General features: G+C 43.1%; 1 protein-coding gene across 4 annotated transcripts in view; it reads left to right on the top strand.

The window, feature by feature from the left end:
- ppfibp1b (PPFIA binding protein 1b) overlaps nt 1–13870 on the top strand; it is a 253814-nt gene that overhangs the window by 237989 nt on the left and 1955 nt on the right. For all 4 annotated transcript variants that reach the window (XM_072267360.1, XM_072267357.1, XM_072267359.1 and 1 more), the window contains 3 exons: nt 1251–1439; nt 5108–5290; nt 10521–10586. In XM_072267360.1, coding sequence (XP_072123461.1) covers nt 1251–1439; nt 5108–5290; nt 10521–10586 — 438 coding nt within the window. The remainder of the gene's footprint in view (nt 1–1250; nt 1440–5107; nt 5291–10520; nt 10587–13870) is intronic.

Genomic DNA, 13870 nt, shown 5'->3' with positions numbered 1-13870 from the left:
CCCACCTCTTATGCTTCAGGGAATAAAGTCAACCTCTTCAATCTTTCCCTGTAATCAAGGCCTCGAGTCCTGGCAATATTCTTGTAAGTGTTCTCTGTAGTCTCAAGCTTATTGATATTGTTCTTGTAAGTCGATGACCAGAACTGTACACAATACTCCATATTTGGCCTTGTCTTGTACAGCTTCAACATGACATCCCATCTGCTGTACTCAATACTGCGATTTATAAAGATCAGTGTGCCAAAATGTATCCTTACATCCCTATCTGTAACACCACTTTCAAGGAATTATGGATCTGTATCCCCAGATCCCTTTGTCCTATCACACTCCTCGGTGCCTAACCTCTCACTGTGTGAGTCCTACCCTAGAATACAACACCTCACACTCTGCATTAAAATCCATCTGCCATTTTCAAGCTCATTTTTCTCAGATGCTCCAGATTCCACTACAAGCTTTGATAGCTTTCCTCGCTGTTCAATTTGCCCCCAATTTTGGTGCCATCTGCAAATTTACAGACCAATTTTCTTCTTCTAAAAACGTGCTGTGCCACTCGATATTAGGTTTTAATTGCATTGTGCATACCTTGTACTCAAAGTTACTAGTAGGTAGTTGCTAATTAAAACAAGCTTCTGATTCCTGAATGTTGCTCTCTCTGTCCGGTCTGGGGCAAGGCAGCAGCACTAAACCAACAATCTAGATTTCCGCAGAAAGGGGTGTCTCTGGACTCATTCACGTTATGCTTGGGGCCAATACCCTCTAGATTGTCTTTTAATATATGAGGAGCATTTGATAGCTCTGGGTCTGTACTTGCTGGAGTTTAGAAGAATGGGGGAGGTGGGGAAATCTCATTGAAATCTATTGAATATTGAAAGGCCTTGATAAAGTGGATGTGGAAAAGATGTTTCCTATAATGGGGGAGACTAGGAGCAGAAGACACAGCCTCAGAATAGAGGGACATTCATTTAGGGCAGGGATGAGGAGGAATTTCTTTAGCCAGAGGGTGGTGAATCTGTGGAATTCATTGCCGCGGCAGCTATGGAGGCCAAGTCATTGGAAATATATTTCAAACAGAGGTTGATGGGTTCTTGATTAGTCAGGGTATCAAAGGTTATGGGGAGAAGGTAAGAGAAAGGGGTTAAGAGGGATAATAAATTAGCCATGATGGAATAGTGGAGCAGATTTGATGGGCAGAAAGGCCTGATTCTTCTCCTGGTATTGTTGTCTAATATTGGCTGGTCTTCCACCTGCAGGTACTGGAACCTCGCTTTAATGTGGAAACGCTGGCCATGCTGCTGAACATCCCTCCCAGTAAAACACTGCTCAGGCGACACTTGGCCACGCACTTTAATCTACTGGTTGGTCCTGATGCTCAACGCCAGAAGCGAGAGGCAGTGGAATCCCCGGACTATGCTCTTCTTACGGCCACTGCCAAGGTTAAGGTGAGCACAATGATCTGTACTTGCTGTACACATTGCCATTATGTTGCACAATATTCTTATGTATCTCTCACCTGCTGGTGTACTGGTCAGCACAGGACTCACTCTGCACAAATCGGGTTGCATAGGGTTCTCTTTGCGTAGAGTCCTTTAACGTTTTGAAGCCTATTTCTCTCTGTTGTAGGCTCAGGAACAGTCAGTTACCCTTCAAAAGTGTGGCATGCTTTTTGTGTATCTTACAATTTTCTAAATGCACTTCTAATTAAACAATAAAACCATAAGGTAATGGCAGAATTATGCCATTTGGCCTATTGTGGCTGATTTATTAGCTCTCTCAATCCCATTCTCCTCCCTTATCCCTATAACTTTGACACCCTGACTAATCAAGAACCTATCAACCTCCACTTTAAATATACCCAGTGACTTGGCCACCACAACTGCCTGTGCCAATGAATTCCTTAGATTCACTACCCTCTGGCTAAAGAAATTCCTCCTCAACTCTATTCTGAATGCGCGCCCCTTGATTCTGATTGTAGATTCCCCCACTATAGGAAACATCCTCTCCACATCTAGTCTGTCTAGACCTTTCAATATTCAAAAGGTCTCAATGAGGATTTCCCCCCTCATTCTTCTAAACTCCAGCAAGTATGGGCCCAGAATGATCAAATGCTCCCAAACGAGAAAATCTGCAGATGCTGGAAATCCAAGCAACACACACAAGATGCTGGAAGAGCTCAGCAGGCCAAGCAGCATCAATGGAAAAGAATACACTCTTTCAATAGATGCTGCTTAGCCTGTCCTGACGAAGGGTCTCTGCCCGAAACATCGACAGTACCTCTTCCTAGAGATGCTGCCTGGCCTGCTGCGTTCCTCCAGCATTTTGTGTGTGTTGATCAAATGCTCCTTATACGTTTCATTCCTGGGATCATTCTTGTGAACCTCCTCTGGATCCTGTCCAATGCTAGTACATACTTTCTTAGATAAGAGGCCCAAAAATTCTCTCAATATTCCAAAAGCTGTGTGACCAAAGCCTTATAAAATCTCAGCCGTTACATCCTTGCTCTTATATTCTAGTCCTCTTGAATAGAATGTTAACATTTGCCTTCCTTACCGCTGACTCAACCTGCAAGTTAACCTTGGGGAATCCTGCACGAAGACTCCCAAGTTCCTTTGCAGCTCCGAGTTTTGAGCTTTTCTCCCCATTTAGAAAATGGTCTATGCCTTTGTCCCTTAAATGAAGAAAGGAGATAATTGAATATTGAAATAACCAGGTCTTGAAAGCCTAGATAGAATGGACATGAAGATGTTTCCTAGAGTGGGAGAGCTTAGGACCAGCGGGTACAGCCTCAGACTGGAGGAACATTCCTTTCGAACAGAGATGAGGAATTCCTGTAGCCTGATGATGCTGAATCTGTGGAATTCATTGTCACAAACTGCTGTGGAGGCCAAGTCATTGGGTAAATTTAAAGTGGAGGTTGATTCTTAATTAATAAGATGTCGAAGGTAACAGGGAGAATGGGAGTGAAAGAGAAAATAAATCAGTCATGATGGAATGGCAGAGCAGACTTGGTGGATCAAGTTGAATGTCTTCTGATGTTAATCCTGCTTCTAACATGGTCCTTGTGACCTTTTGTGATGCAGAGTCCAGAATTAAAGTTTAATGGCCTCCATATTTGCTGAATTCTTTCTCAAAAATGTATCTTTTGCCTGTAGTGTTGAAAAACAAGTGGAAGATGTCGAGGAGGAAGGGTAATGATCAAGTGCTCTGTTGATTCAGAGAAAGAACACTTTATATAGTTAGGTAAAGCATAGAACCAGCCCATCGCATCCATGACAGCCTTTTTACCCAATTACAGCAGTTCCATTTGCCTGTATCCTTCTATGCCTTGCCTTAAAATGTCTCTTAAAAGTAGTGATTTAATCTAGTTCCATCACCACCACTGTCAGGGAGATCCAGATATCAACCACTCTTTGTGTGTTTTTTAAAAAAAAACTTTTTCCCTTCTGATGCCCGTTATAACTCCATCTCAAAATCAATTTTAATATTACTGGCACATGTCATGAAATGTATTGTTTTGCAGCAGTACATTGCAATACATAATAAAAAGTACTAAGTTAAAATAGGGTGTATATATAAAAAAATTAAGTAAGCAGTGCAAAAAGCGGAAGAAAATAGTGAGGTGGTGTTCATGGATTCACTATCCGTTCAGAAATCTGATGGAGGGGAAGCGGTTCCTGAAACGTTGTGTGTGCGCGTTCAGGCTCGTGCCACCACCATGATGGCGTGTCCTGGGTGATGGGGGTTCTCCATGATGGGCGGTGTCTTTCTGAGGCATCGCCTTCTGAACGTGTCCTCGATGCTGCGGAAGCAAATCCCCATGATTGAGCTGGCTGAGTTAACAACCCTCTAGTTTTTACCAATCCTGTGCACATTAAACTTGTACCCTTTTGTCTTTGATTCCCCTACCATGGGAAAAAGATTCTATCTGCTCTTTCTGTGCCTCCCAAGTTTTTATTTAGCTCTATCAGGTTATCTCTCAGCCTCTTCTCCAATGAAACAAGTCAGCCAATCCAATCTTTTCCCACAACTCTAGTCCCTGGTGAATCTCCTTTGCCCCCCCTCCAGTAAAACTATAGCCTACCTGAACTACACACAAGTGCCACCTAACCATTGTTTTGTGAAGTTCAAATGTAACATCCCAACTTCTACAGCCTGTGCTCTGACCTTTTGTGAAGGCATGTGTGCCATATGCCTTCACAGTGTGAAACTGTTGCCACTTTCTGGGAAACTTAGACTATTCTGGATTCTGATAACAAAATGGAAAATGTTTCCTCGTTGACAAAAGATTTTGCGGGGGGGGTGATTATAACTCAACTCCCCATTACTGATGAAGGTCAGGAGGAAATGTTCTGCTCTGTCGAAGTCCTCCTAATGGGGAAAACCTCCATGAGTTGGCCTCTTGTCCATCTCTGTTCCAGCAACTAGATAACCATAAGACATGCCAGCAGAATTAGGCCATTTGGCCCATTGAGTGTGCTTGACCATTTCCATTATGACTTATTTATTAAACCTCTCAATGTCATTCTCCTGCCTTCTCCCTGGAACTAGGATGCCTGGATTAATCAAAAACCTATCAACTTCCACTTTAAATATAGCAAAGGATTTAGCTTCCACAGCCGTCTGTGGCAATGAATTCCACAGATTAATCACCATCTATCTAAAGAAATTACTCCTTATCTGTGTTCTACGGGGATGTCCCTCTATTCTGAGGTCTTAGACTCCCCCACTATAGGAAATTTCCTATTTACACCCACTCTATATTCTGTCAATATTCTATAGGTTTCAGTGAGATTCTTCCCCCCCCCCCACTTATCTAAATTTCAATGAGTACAGGCTCATATGTTAACTCTGTCATCCCCAGAATTGTTTTCATGAACCTACTTTGAACCTTCTTTGATACCAGCATATCTTCTCTCAGATAAGGGGCCTGAAAGTTCTCACAATATGTGCACTGACCAATTCTTCATAAAGCCTCAATATTACATCCTTGTTTTTATATTCTAGTCCTCTTGAAATGAATGCTAACATCGTATTTGCAAGTTATTAATCAATGCTTTTCTCCTGTGGCTGTTGTGGTTGTTGCTGGATTTTGGATGTTCATCTCTCTCAGCCCAAGAAGCTGGTGTTCAGCAACTTTGGGAGCCTGAGGAAGCGGAAGCAGGATGAGGAAGAGTACATCTGTCCGATGGAACTGGGGCTCCCAGCAGGAAGTGGCTTCAGAAAAGGAAGCAAGCAGGGTCGAGGGATGGAGCTGAGACTGTACAACGAGGAGGACCTGGACAAGCTGGAGCAGGTAACATTGACCGAGCCAGATACACTGTGTCATTACCTTCTGAATCTTCCGAAAAGTCTGGTGAACAGCGTTGACCCAGGCTTTAGCTGTACCCATGCACAATACACAGCAGCAAGGCTCCACGTGCTGTTCTCACTGGTTATCAGTTTGCTAGGCAGTTATCCTGCGCAGTCTTCTCAGTGTTTATACAAATGCAAGTGAGGGAACAGTCCCTTCAAACGTTCAAGGTAAATTTTTTATTGAAGTATATACAGTTCTGTGCAGAAGTTTCGGGCACTCTTAATTTTTTTTATACAAATTGTTTTAGATGTTTATGTCGTCTGCATTAGTGGCAGTAGCAAGAACAAATTTTAGGTTTCAAGACATTCATTTTCCAAAAAATTAAATATTAAACATTTTTGTTTTTCGTTAAAGAAAGTAACATAGTAAGTAATATGCCACTTATCAAATAAAAACTTAATTACTTGTGGGTATTCGCAGTAAATGCAAAGAAACACAATAGAATCAATGAAAAGCCACTCAATGAAATGATTGATAAACAACCATTGTGCAAAAGACAACAAACTGTGCAAGGACAAAAGGAAAAAAAGCAAAATAATAATAATATATATAGGCAATAAATATCGAGAACATGAGATGAAGAGTCCTTGAAAGTGAAATCCACAGGTACTGGGAACAGTTCAATGATGAAGTTATAGGATCATAAGACATAGGAGCAGAATTAGACCATCTGGCCCATCGAGTCTGCTCTGCCATTCAATCATGGAGATCCTTTTTATTTGTCTATCTCCTCAACCCCAGTTCCCAGCCTTCTCCCCATAATCTTTGATGCCATGTCCAATCAAGAACCTATCAATCTGTGCCTTAAAGACACCCAACGATCTGGCCTCCACAGCTGCATGTGGCAATGAATTCACCACCCTTTGGCTAAAGAAATTCCTCCACTTCTCTTTTTGAAAGGGTGCCCCTCTATCCTGAGGCTGTGCCCTCTTGTCCTAGACTCTCCCACCATGGGAAACATCCTTTCCACATCTACTCAGTCTAGGCCTTTCAACATTTGAAAGGTTTCAGTGAGATCCCCCCCTCAGCCTTCTGAATTCCAGTGAGTACAGACCCGGAGCCATCAAACGTTCCTCGTATGATAACCCTTTCATTCCTGGAATGATCCCTGTGAACATCCTCTGAACCCTTTCCAATGCCAGCACATCTTTTCTAAGATGAGAGGCCTAAAACTGTTCACAATACTCAAGGTGAGGCCCCACCAGTGCCTTTATAAAGTCTCAGCATCACATCCCTGCTCTTGTATTCTAGACCTCTTAAAATGAATGCTAACATGGCATTTGTCTTCCTCACCACCAACTCAACCTGCAAGTTAACCTTGTGTTCTGCAGAAGGATTCCCAAGTCGCTTTGCATCTCAGATTTTTGGATATTTTCCCCTGTTTGGAAAACAGTCCACACATTTATAGTATTTCTACTTCCAAAGTGCATGACCATGCATTTTCCAACATTGTATTTCATTTGCCACTTTCTTGCCTATTGTCCTAATTTGTCTAAGTCCTTCTGCATCCTACCTGTTTCGTCAACACTACCTGCCCCCCCCCAACCAATCTTCGTAATATCTACAAACTTGGCAATAAAGCCATCTATTCCATCATCTAAATCATTTATGTACAGTATAAAAAGAAGTGGTCCCAACACCGACCCCTGCAGAACACCGTTATCCACTGACAGCCAACCAGAAAAGGATCCTTTTATTCCCACTAGCTACCTCCTACCAATCAGCCAATGCTCTAACCATGTTAGGAAATTTCCTGTAATACCATAGACTCTTAACTTAGTAAGCAGCCTCATGTGTTGCACCTTGCCAAAGGTCTTCTGAAAGTCCAAATATGCAATATCGACTGCATCCCCTTTATCTATCCTACTTGTAACCTCCTCAAAGAATTTCAACAGGTTCATCAGGCAGGATTTTCCCTGAAGGAAACCATGCTGACTTCGTACTGTCTTGTCCTGTGTCACCAAGTACTCCATCACCTCATCCTTAACAATTGACTCTAACATCTTCCCAGACACTGAGGTCAGGCTAACTGGTCTATAATTTTCTTTCCGCTGCCTTTCTCCTTTCTTAAAGAGTGGAGTAACATTTGCAATTTTCCAGTCCTCTGGCACCATACCAGAGTCCAATGATTTTTGAAAGATCATTTCTAATTCCACCGCAATCTCTAACACTACCTCTTTCAGAACCCTAGGATGCAGTTCCTCTGGTCTGGGTGACTTGTGTACCTTTAGGTCTTTCAGCTTTTTGAGCACCTTCTCACTTGTAACAGTAACTGCACACATTTCTCTTCCTTCACACACAACATCTGGCATACTGCTGGTGTCTTCCACAATGAAGACTGACGCAAAATATTCATTTAGTTCATCAGCCATCTCCTTGTCCCCCATTATTATTTCTCCTGCCTCATTTTCTAGCGGTCTTCTATCCACTTATTTCTCTTTTATTTTTAACATACTTGAAAAAACTTTTACTATCCACTTTGATATTATTTGCTAGCTTTCTTTCATTTTTCATCTTTTCCCTTCTAATGATTTTTTTTTAGTTGCTCTTTGTAGGTTTTTAAAAATTTCCCATTCCTCTGTCTTCCCACTAATTTTTGCTTTGTTGTATGCCCTTTCTTTTGTTTTTACAATACTTTAGACTTCCCTTGTCAGCCACGGTTGTGCTATTTAACCAGTTGAGTATTTTTTCATTTTTGGAATACACATGTTCTACACATTCCTCATTTTTCCCAGAAACACACGCCATTGCTGTTCTACTGACATCCCTGCCAGCAGCTTCTTCCAATTTACTTTGGTCAATTCCTCTCTCATATCACTGTAATTTCCCTTACTCCACTGAAATACTGCTACATCAGACTTTACTTTCTCCCTATCAAGTTTCAAGTTGAACTCAATCATATTGTGATCACTGGTTCCTCAGGGTTCTTTTGTCTTGAGCTCAGTAATCCCCTCTGGTTCGTTACTTAACACCCAATCCAGTATAGCTGATACCCTAGTAGGCTCAACGACAAACTGTTCTAAAAAGCTACCTCCTAGGCATTCAACAAACTGACTCTCTCAAGATCCATTACCAATCTGATTTCCCCAATCGACCTGCATGTTAAGATCTCCCATGACTTCCATGACATTGCCCTTTTGACTCGCTCTTTCCTGTTGTAACCTGTGGTCCACTTCCCAGCCACTGTTGGGAGGCCTGTATATAACTGCTGCCGACGTCCTTTTCTTAACGCAACCTACAAGAATCCAACATCTTCTGATCCTATGTCACTTCTTTCTACTGATTTGATGCCATTCTTTACCAGTAGGGCCACACCAACCCCTCTGCCTACCTTCCTATCCCTCCGATATAGCATGTAACGTCGGACATTCAGTTCCCAACTACAACCATCCTTCAGCCACGATTCAGTGATGGCCACATCATCATACCTGGCAATCTGTAATATTGTGACAGGATCATCCAGCTTATTTCTTTTACTATGCGCATTTAGATACAACACCTAGTACCGTATTTGCTGTCCTTTCTGACTCTGCATTCCGAATGATCTGATACTCAGCCTGCTGGCTGCAACTAAGTCCCATCACCTGCCTGCCCTTCCTGACACTCTGACTGCACGCTATCTTTACTTTTTTACCATCTGTCCTTTCCTGAGTCCCTTCACTCTGGTTCCCACCCCCCCCCCACCCCGCCAAGTTAGTTTAAACCCTCTCCAACATCTCTAACAAATCTGCCCGCGAGAATATTGGTCCCCCTCGGGTTCAGTCATGCCTCCCCCAGAAGAGATCCCAATGATCTAAGAACCTGAAGCTCTGCCCCCTACACCAACTTCTCAGCCATGCATTTTTCTGCCATATCATCCTGTTTCCACCCTCACTGGCATGTGGCACAGGCAGCAATCCAGAAATTACTACCCGGGAGGTCCTGCTTCTCAGCTTTCTACCTAGCTCCTTAAATCCTCTTCGGGACCTCATTGCTTTTCCCTCCTATGTCATTAGTACCAATATGTACCGAGACATCTTGCTGTTCCCCCTCCCTTTCCAAAATGTGGTGGACATGATCTGAGACATTCCTGGCACCTGGGAGGCAACATGCCATCTAGGTGTCCCATTCACGCCCACAGAATCTCCTGTCTGTTCCCCTCACTAATGAGTCCCCTATCACTACCACTCCCTTCTTCTCTCTCTTTCCCTTCTGCACCATGGACCCATGCCCAGTGCCTGTAACTCAGTCGCCATGGCATTCTCCTGGGAGATCATCCCCTGCAAAAGTATCCAAAGTGGTATACTTATTTTTGAGGGGAATGGCCACAGGGGTGCCTAACCGGCTATTTCCATTTTTCCTGGCAGTCACCCAGTTACTCGCCTCCTGCCTTTTGAGGTGACGACTTTCCTGTTGATCAATTATATCCTCGCTTTCCCTTACAAGCCGAAGGTCATCCACTTACTGCTCCAGATCCCTAACACGGTCTTCAAGGAGCTGCAACCCGATGCACTTCACACAGATGTAGTTCCCCGGGAGATTGAGTTTCCCAGTTCTCTAATATCCGGCACGAAGAGCACACCACAGCCATTTAAATGGTACAGTAGAGAGGGGGGAGAAACAAAAAGGAAACGTTAACAGACACTTTACACAGAGTCCATTCCTATGTCACATCTGGTTATCCCGTCTGGGTTGAGGGGTAATAACTGGTGTGGGTCCTGAGGCTCCTGAAATATGTTCTGAGTTATAAGGGAACTGCCATAAGAGCAGGTCATACAAAATGCTGGAGGAATTCAGCACGTCAGGCAGCATCTATGGAGAGGAATACCCAGTTGATGTTTTCGGCTGAGACACTTTATGATGAAGGATCCATAGATGCTACCTGACCTGTTGCATTCTGCCAACATTTTGTGTGTGTTGCTCTAGATTTCCAGCATATGCAGAATCTCTGGTGTTAATAGGGGCACGTGGAAACCAATGACAACTATTTGTTTTCTGAAGTAATCACACCCTTCCATAGACTTGCCCCAAGTTTGCACATCTTTCTGCTGACCCTATAGTGAAGAGCCTGCAGAATGCATGGGTAGTAGAAACAGGAATGGAGTGCAATTGACCCTTTGCTTGTGTTTAACTATCAACATTACAGTTTGGCAAGTTCTGTTGAAATTAAGTGCATGGTATCTAATTGTAGATGGATGACTCTGAGGGAACAGTGAGGCAAATCGGAGCGTTCTCGGAGGGCATCAATAATCTCACAGTAAGTACAGCATTTACCATTGTCTAATGTAACTTCCAGTACACAAGTGTGAAGGAGAAGGAGCCACGCATGAGTGAGGGTAAGAATAGGATGATTTGGCAGATGAATGTGTGGCTGAGGAACTGGTGTAGGGGGCAGAACCTTGGACTTCTGGATCATTGGGATCTCTTCTGGGAAAAGTATGAGCTGTACAAAAGGGACTGGTTCCGAGGAGGACCAGTATACTGCGGGCAGGTTTGCTGGAGCTGTCGAGGAGGGTTTAAACTAATCTGGCCAAGGAAAGGGAACCAGAGTGATAGGGCTGAGAACTGGGCAATTGGAAGACAACGAGATGCAGTGTGTAGTGAGACTGTGAGGAAGCACAAGCAGATAATAGGGCAAAATCGCAGTCTGTGGGGTGAATTGCCGTGTAATATGGGGACAAAATCAACAAGGGTGACAAGATCACGTGGACTCTCAATGACCATTCTTCAGGGCACGGTGCAGGAGAGAGAAAATGGGGCAGACAGGAAGAAATGGGCAGACAACATTGCAGAGTGAACCGGAGAGAGCCTTGCTGCGGCCCAGGCACTTTGCCCACAACTGGTGCAGCACCCCTACGACCCAGGCGGGTTACGGGATCCAAAACTGTGACCCGTTATCTCATAGCACATAACATTCATTTGGACTTTCAAAACAAACATTAATATTACATATAAGCAATAAGCCCAAATCAAAAAAAGAATCCAGCTGCAGACATTAACGGTGTTTACCCTGAACAAGCACCCTCCAAACATTACCCATTAAATGTTAACAGACATGCTGATCCCACATGCTCAGGGTTCAGAAAAAGTTAAATTGTCATTTTACCCTCCAGCCATTTATCCAATGTCTTACAAAATTTAATACAACACAGAGTTAGGAAACTGTAAAGGTAAAAAGATCCTGATGGGCATTGTATAAAGCCTTCAAACAGTAGCCAAGATGTGGGCTACAAATTACAACGGAGGATAGAAAAAGGGGACTGTTACGTTAGTCATTGGGGATTTTAATATGCAAGTGGATTGGGAAAATTAGGTTGGTGCTGCATCCCAAGAGAGAGATGCCTACGAGATGGCTTTTTAGAGCAATTTATGGTTGATCCCACTAGGGGAAAGGCTATACTGGATTGGGTGTAGTATAATTAACTGGATTTGATAGGGAGCTTAAAGTAAAGGAATCCTTAGGAGACAATGATCATAATATGTTAGGCTACCCTATAATTTGAGAGGCAGAAGCTAAAGGCAGAAAGATCAGTATTACACTGGAGTATAAGGGAATTACAGAGGCATGAGAGGAGCTGACCAAAATCGATTGGAAGGAGACACTTGTAGGACAGCAACAGCTAGAATTTCCGGCAGCAAATTGGAAGGTGCAGAATAGATACAGTACGAAGTAGTAGTATTCCAAGACAGGATGACACAACCGTGGCTGACAAGAGAAGTTGAAAACAACCTAAAAGCAAATGAGAGGGCATACAATATAGCAAAAATTGGTGGGAAGTTTTTAAAAACCAATGGAAAGCAACTTTAAAAAAAGCCATGAGGGGGTAAAAGATGAAATATGAAGGTAAGCTGGCTACTAATATTAAAGAGAAATAAACTCTTCTCAGGCTTCCAGCTGGGTACAGATATTGGTTATACCCAACATTTCAATGACAAACTCTGCCATCTTCAGGGATGATGCCTGGGCATGTGGACTCTGGTAGTACTTATACCACCATAGTCTATCCCTCCTGATTGGATCAGGTTTCTGCTATCCCACCTTGTTTACATTGGAATTCCAATTCTTACTTGGAGTGAGACCTTCGTCTTTGTTAAAGTTCTTTTCCTCTATTTTGGTCCCAGAAGCAATTGGCACAGCATAGTAGGTTTGTGCCATCAAAGTCAATCCTATTGTTACGTGTCCACAGTTTCGTTTTCCTGGGAGTCCAGTTTCGTTTCTGTGAGCGTTACCTTATGATGTATGCCCACTGCTGTGCTAAGCAGTGCTCCTGGGAAACGTTGTCTCATTCTGCCCTGCAGAGCTGATGTACAGTTAGAATGACAATAAAGTTTTTTGAGTCTTGATCTTGAGTCAAAAGAGAGAGAGAGAGAGAGTGAAGATTGCAGACATCGAGCTGTCAGGGAACAACTCACGAACGAGAAGGCTAAAGTCTAATGCTTACCCGTACCCAAAGGATTGGGTTAATCAGCGGCACACTGTGCGTTGTGGAGACGTGTCTGTCCTTCATATGGTCCATGGGTGTGGATTTTGTGATAGTCACTTTGTGAAATCGCTCTTCGTGAACCTCGGAACAGTATTCCTCGGCTGGGATCTTCAGTAACCGTTTCTTCGTTCGCTAGCCATGGAATCTTTGGAATTCATTGTGATCACCTCGTCACTGCACTGTGAATCCACAAGTCTCTCCTCTCACCTATTTTGTGAATTACTGGGACTCTCTGAACTGCCACTGTAAGACTGTGCTTGAGTAAGATTTGTTAAGAACGGGTTCTAAGTTTGACTGTAAGGGAGCTATAGACGCATAACACTGTTAACTTCTGTTTAAGAAAGTAGTTTATTTAATTTTCTAAATATTTGAGTAGATGTAAATAAATATAGTGGTTTTAATATTAAAACCTGACTCAATTTGTCATCTCTTGCTGCTGGTATGTTACAAAATCGTAACACTATGATCATCACGAATGTAATGTTCTGCTACCGTCAGTGTATTCAGATATACCTCCTGTGCTTCTTGATGTGGGTTTCCACGGTGCACCCTACCTGGAGGAATATTTGTAGTCAGAGGGTGGTGAATCTGTGGAATTTGTTGCCATGGCAAGGGGGTCAGGTCATTGGGTGTATTTAAGGCAGAGGTAGATAGGTTCTTGATTAGTCAGGATGTGGAAAGTTACGGGGAGAAGGCATTAGAAAGAGGTTGAGAGGAAAATAGATGACATGATGAAATGGTGGAGCAGACTTGATGGGCTGAATGGGCCAGTTCTGCTCCTACCTGTTGTGGTCTACTGTACATAAACTATCTCATGTATTTACCATATGTCCATAAAATGATACCAGGTATAGGACCGTCTGTACATAAGGTGACTCTGACAGGAAACAATGGTGGCGTTTGGGCGTATGGTGGGTAGTGGTGTTGATCAGCCTTACTACTGCAACTGCTGAACTGCCATCAACTGTCTAATGGTCATAGATTTGATCTGTGAAATGATTGCTGTTCTGTCAGTTTAAATTTTCTGAAATGTGGCCTTTTGAGTTTCAGCTTCCTT

This window comes from Mobula birostris, chromosome 9, assembly GCF_030028105.1.
Source record: "Mobula birostris isolate sMobBir1 chromosome 9, sMobBir1.hap1, whole genome shotgun sequence".
Classification (NCBI taxonomy): domain Eukaryota; kingdom Metazoa; phylum Chordata; class Chondrichthyes; order Myliobatiformes; family Myliobatidae; genus Mobula; species Mobula birostris.
This window is presented reverse-complemented; position numbering and strand designations above follow the sequence as displayed.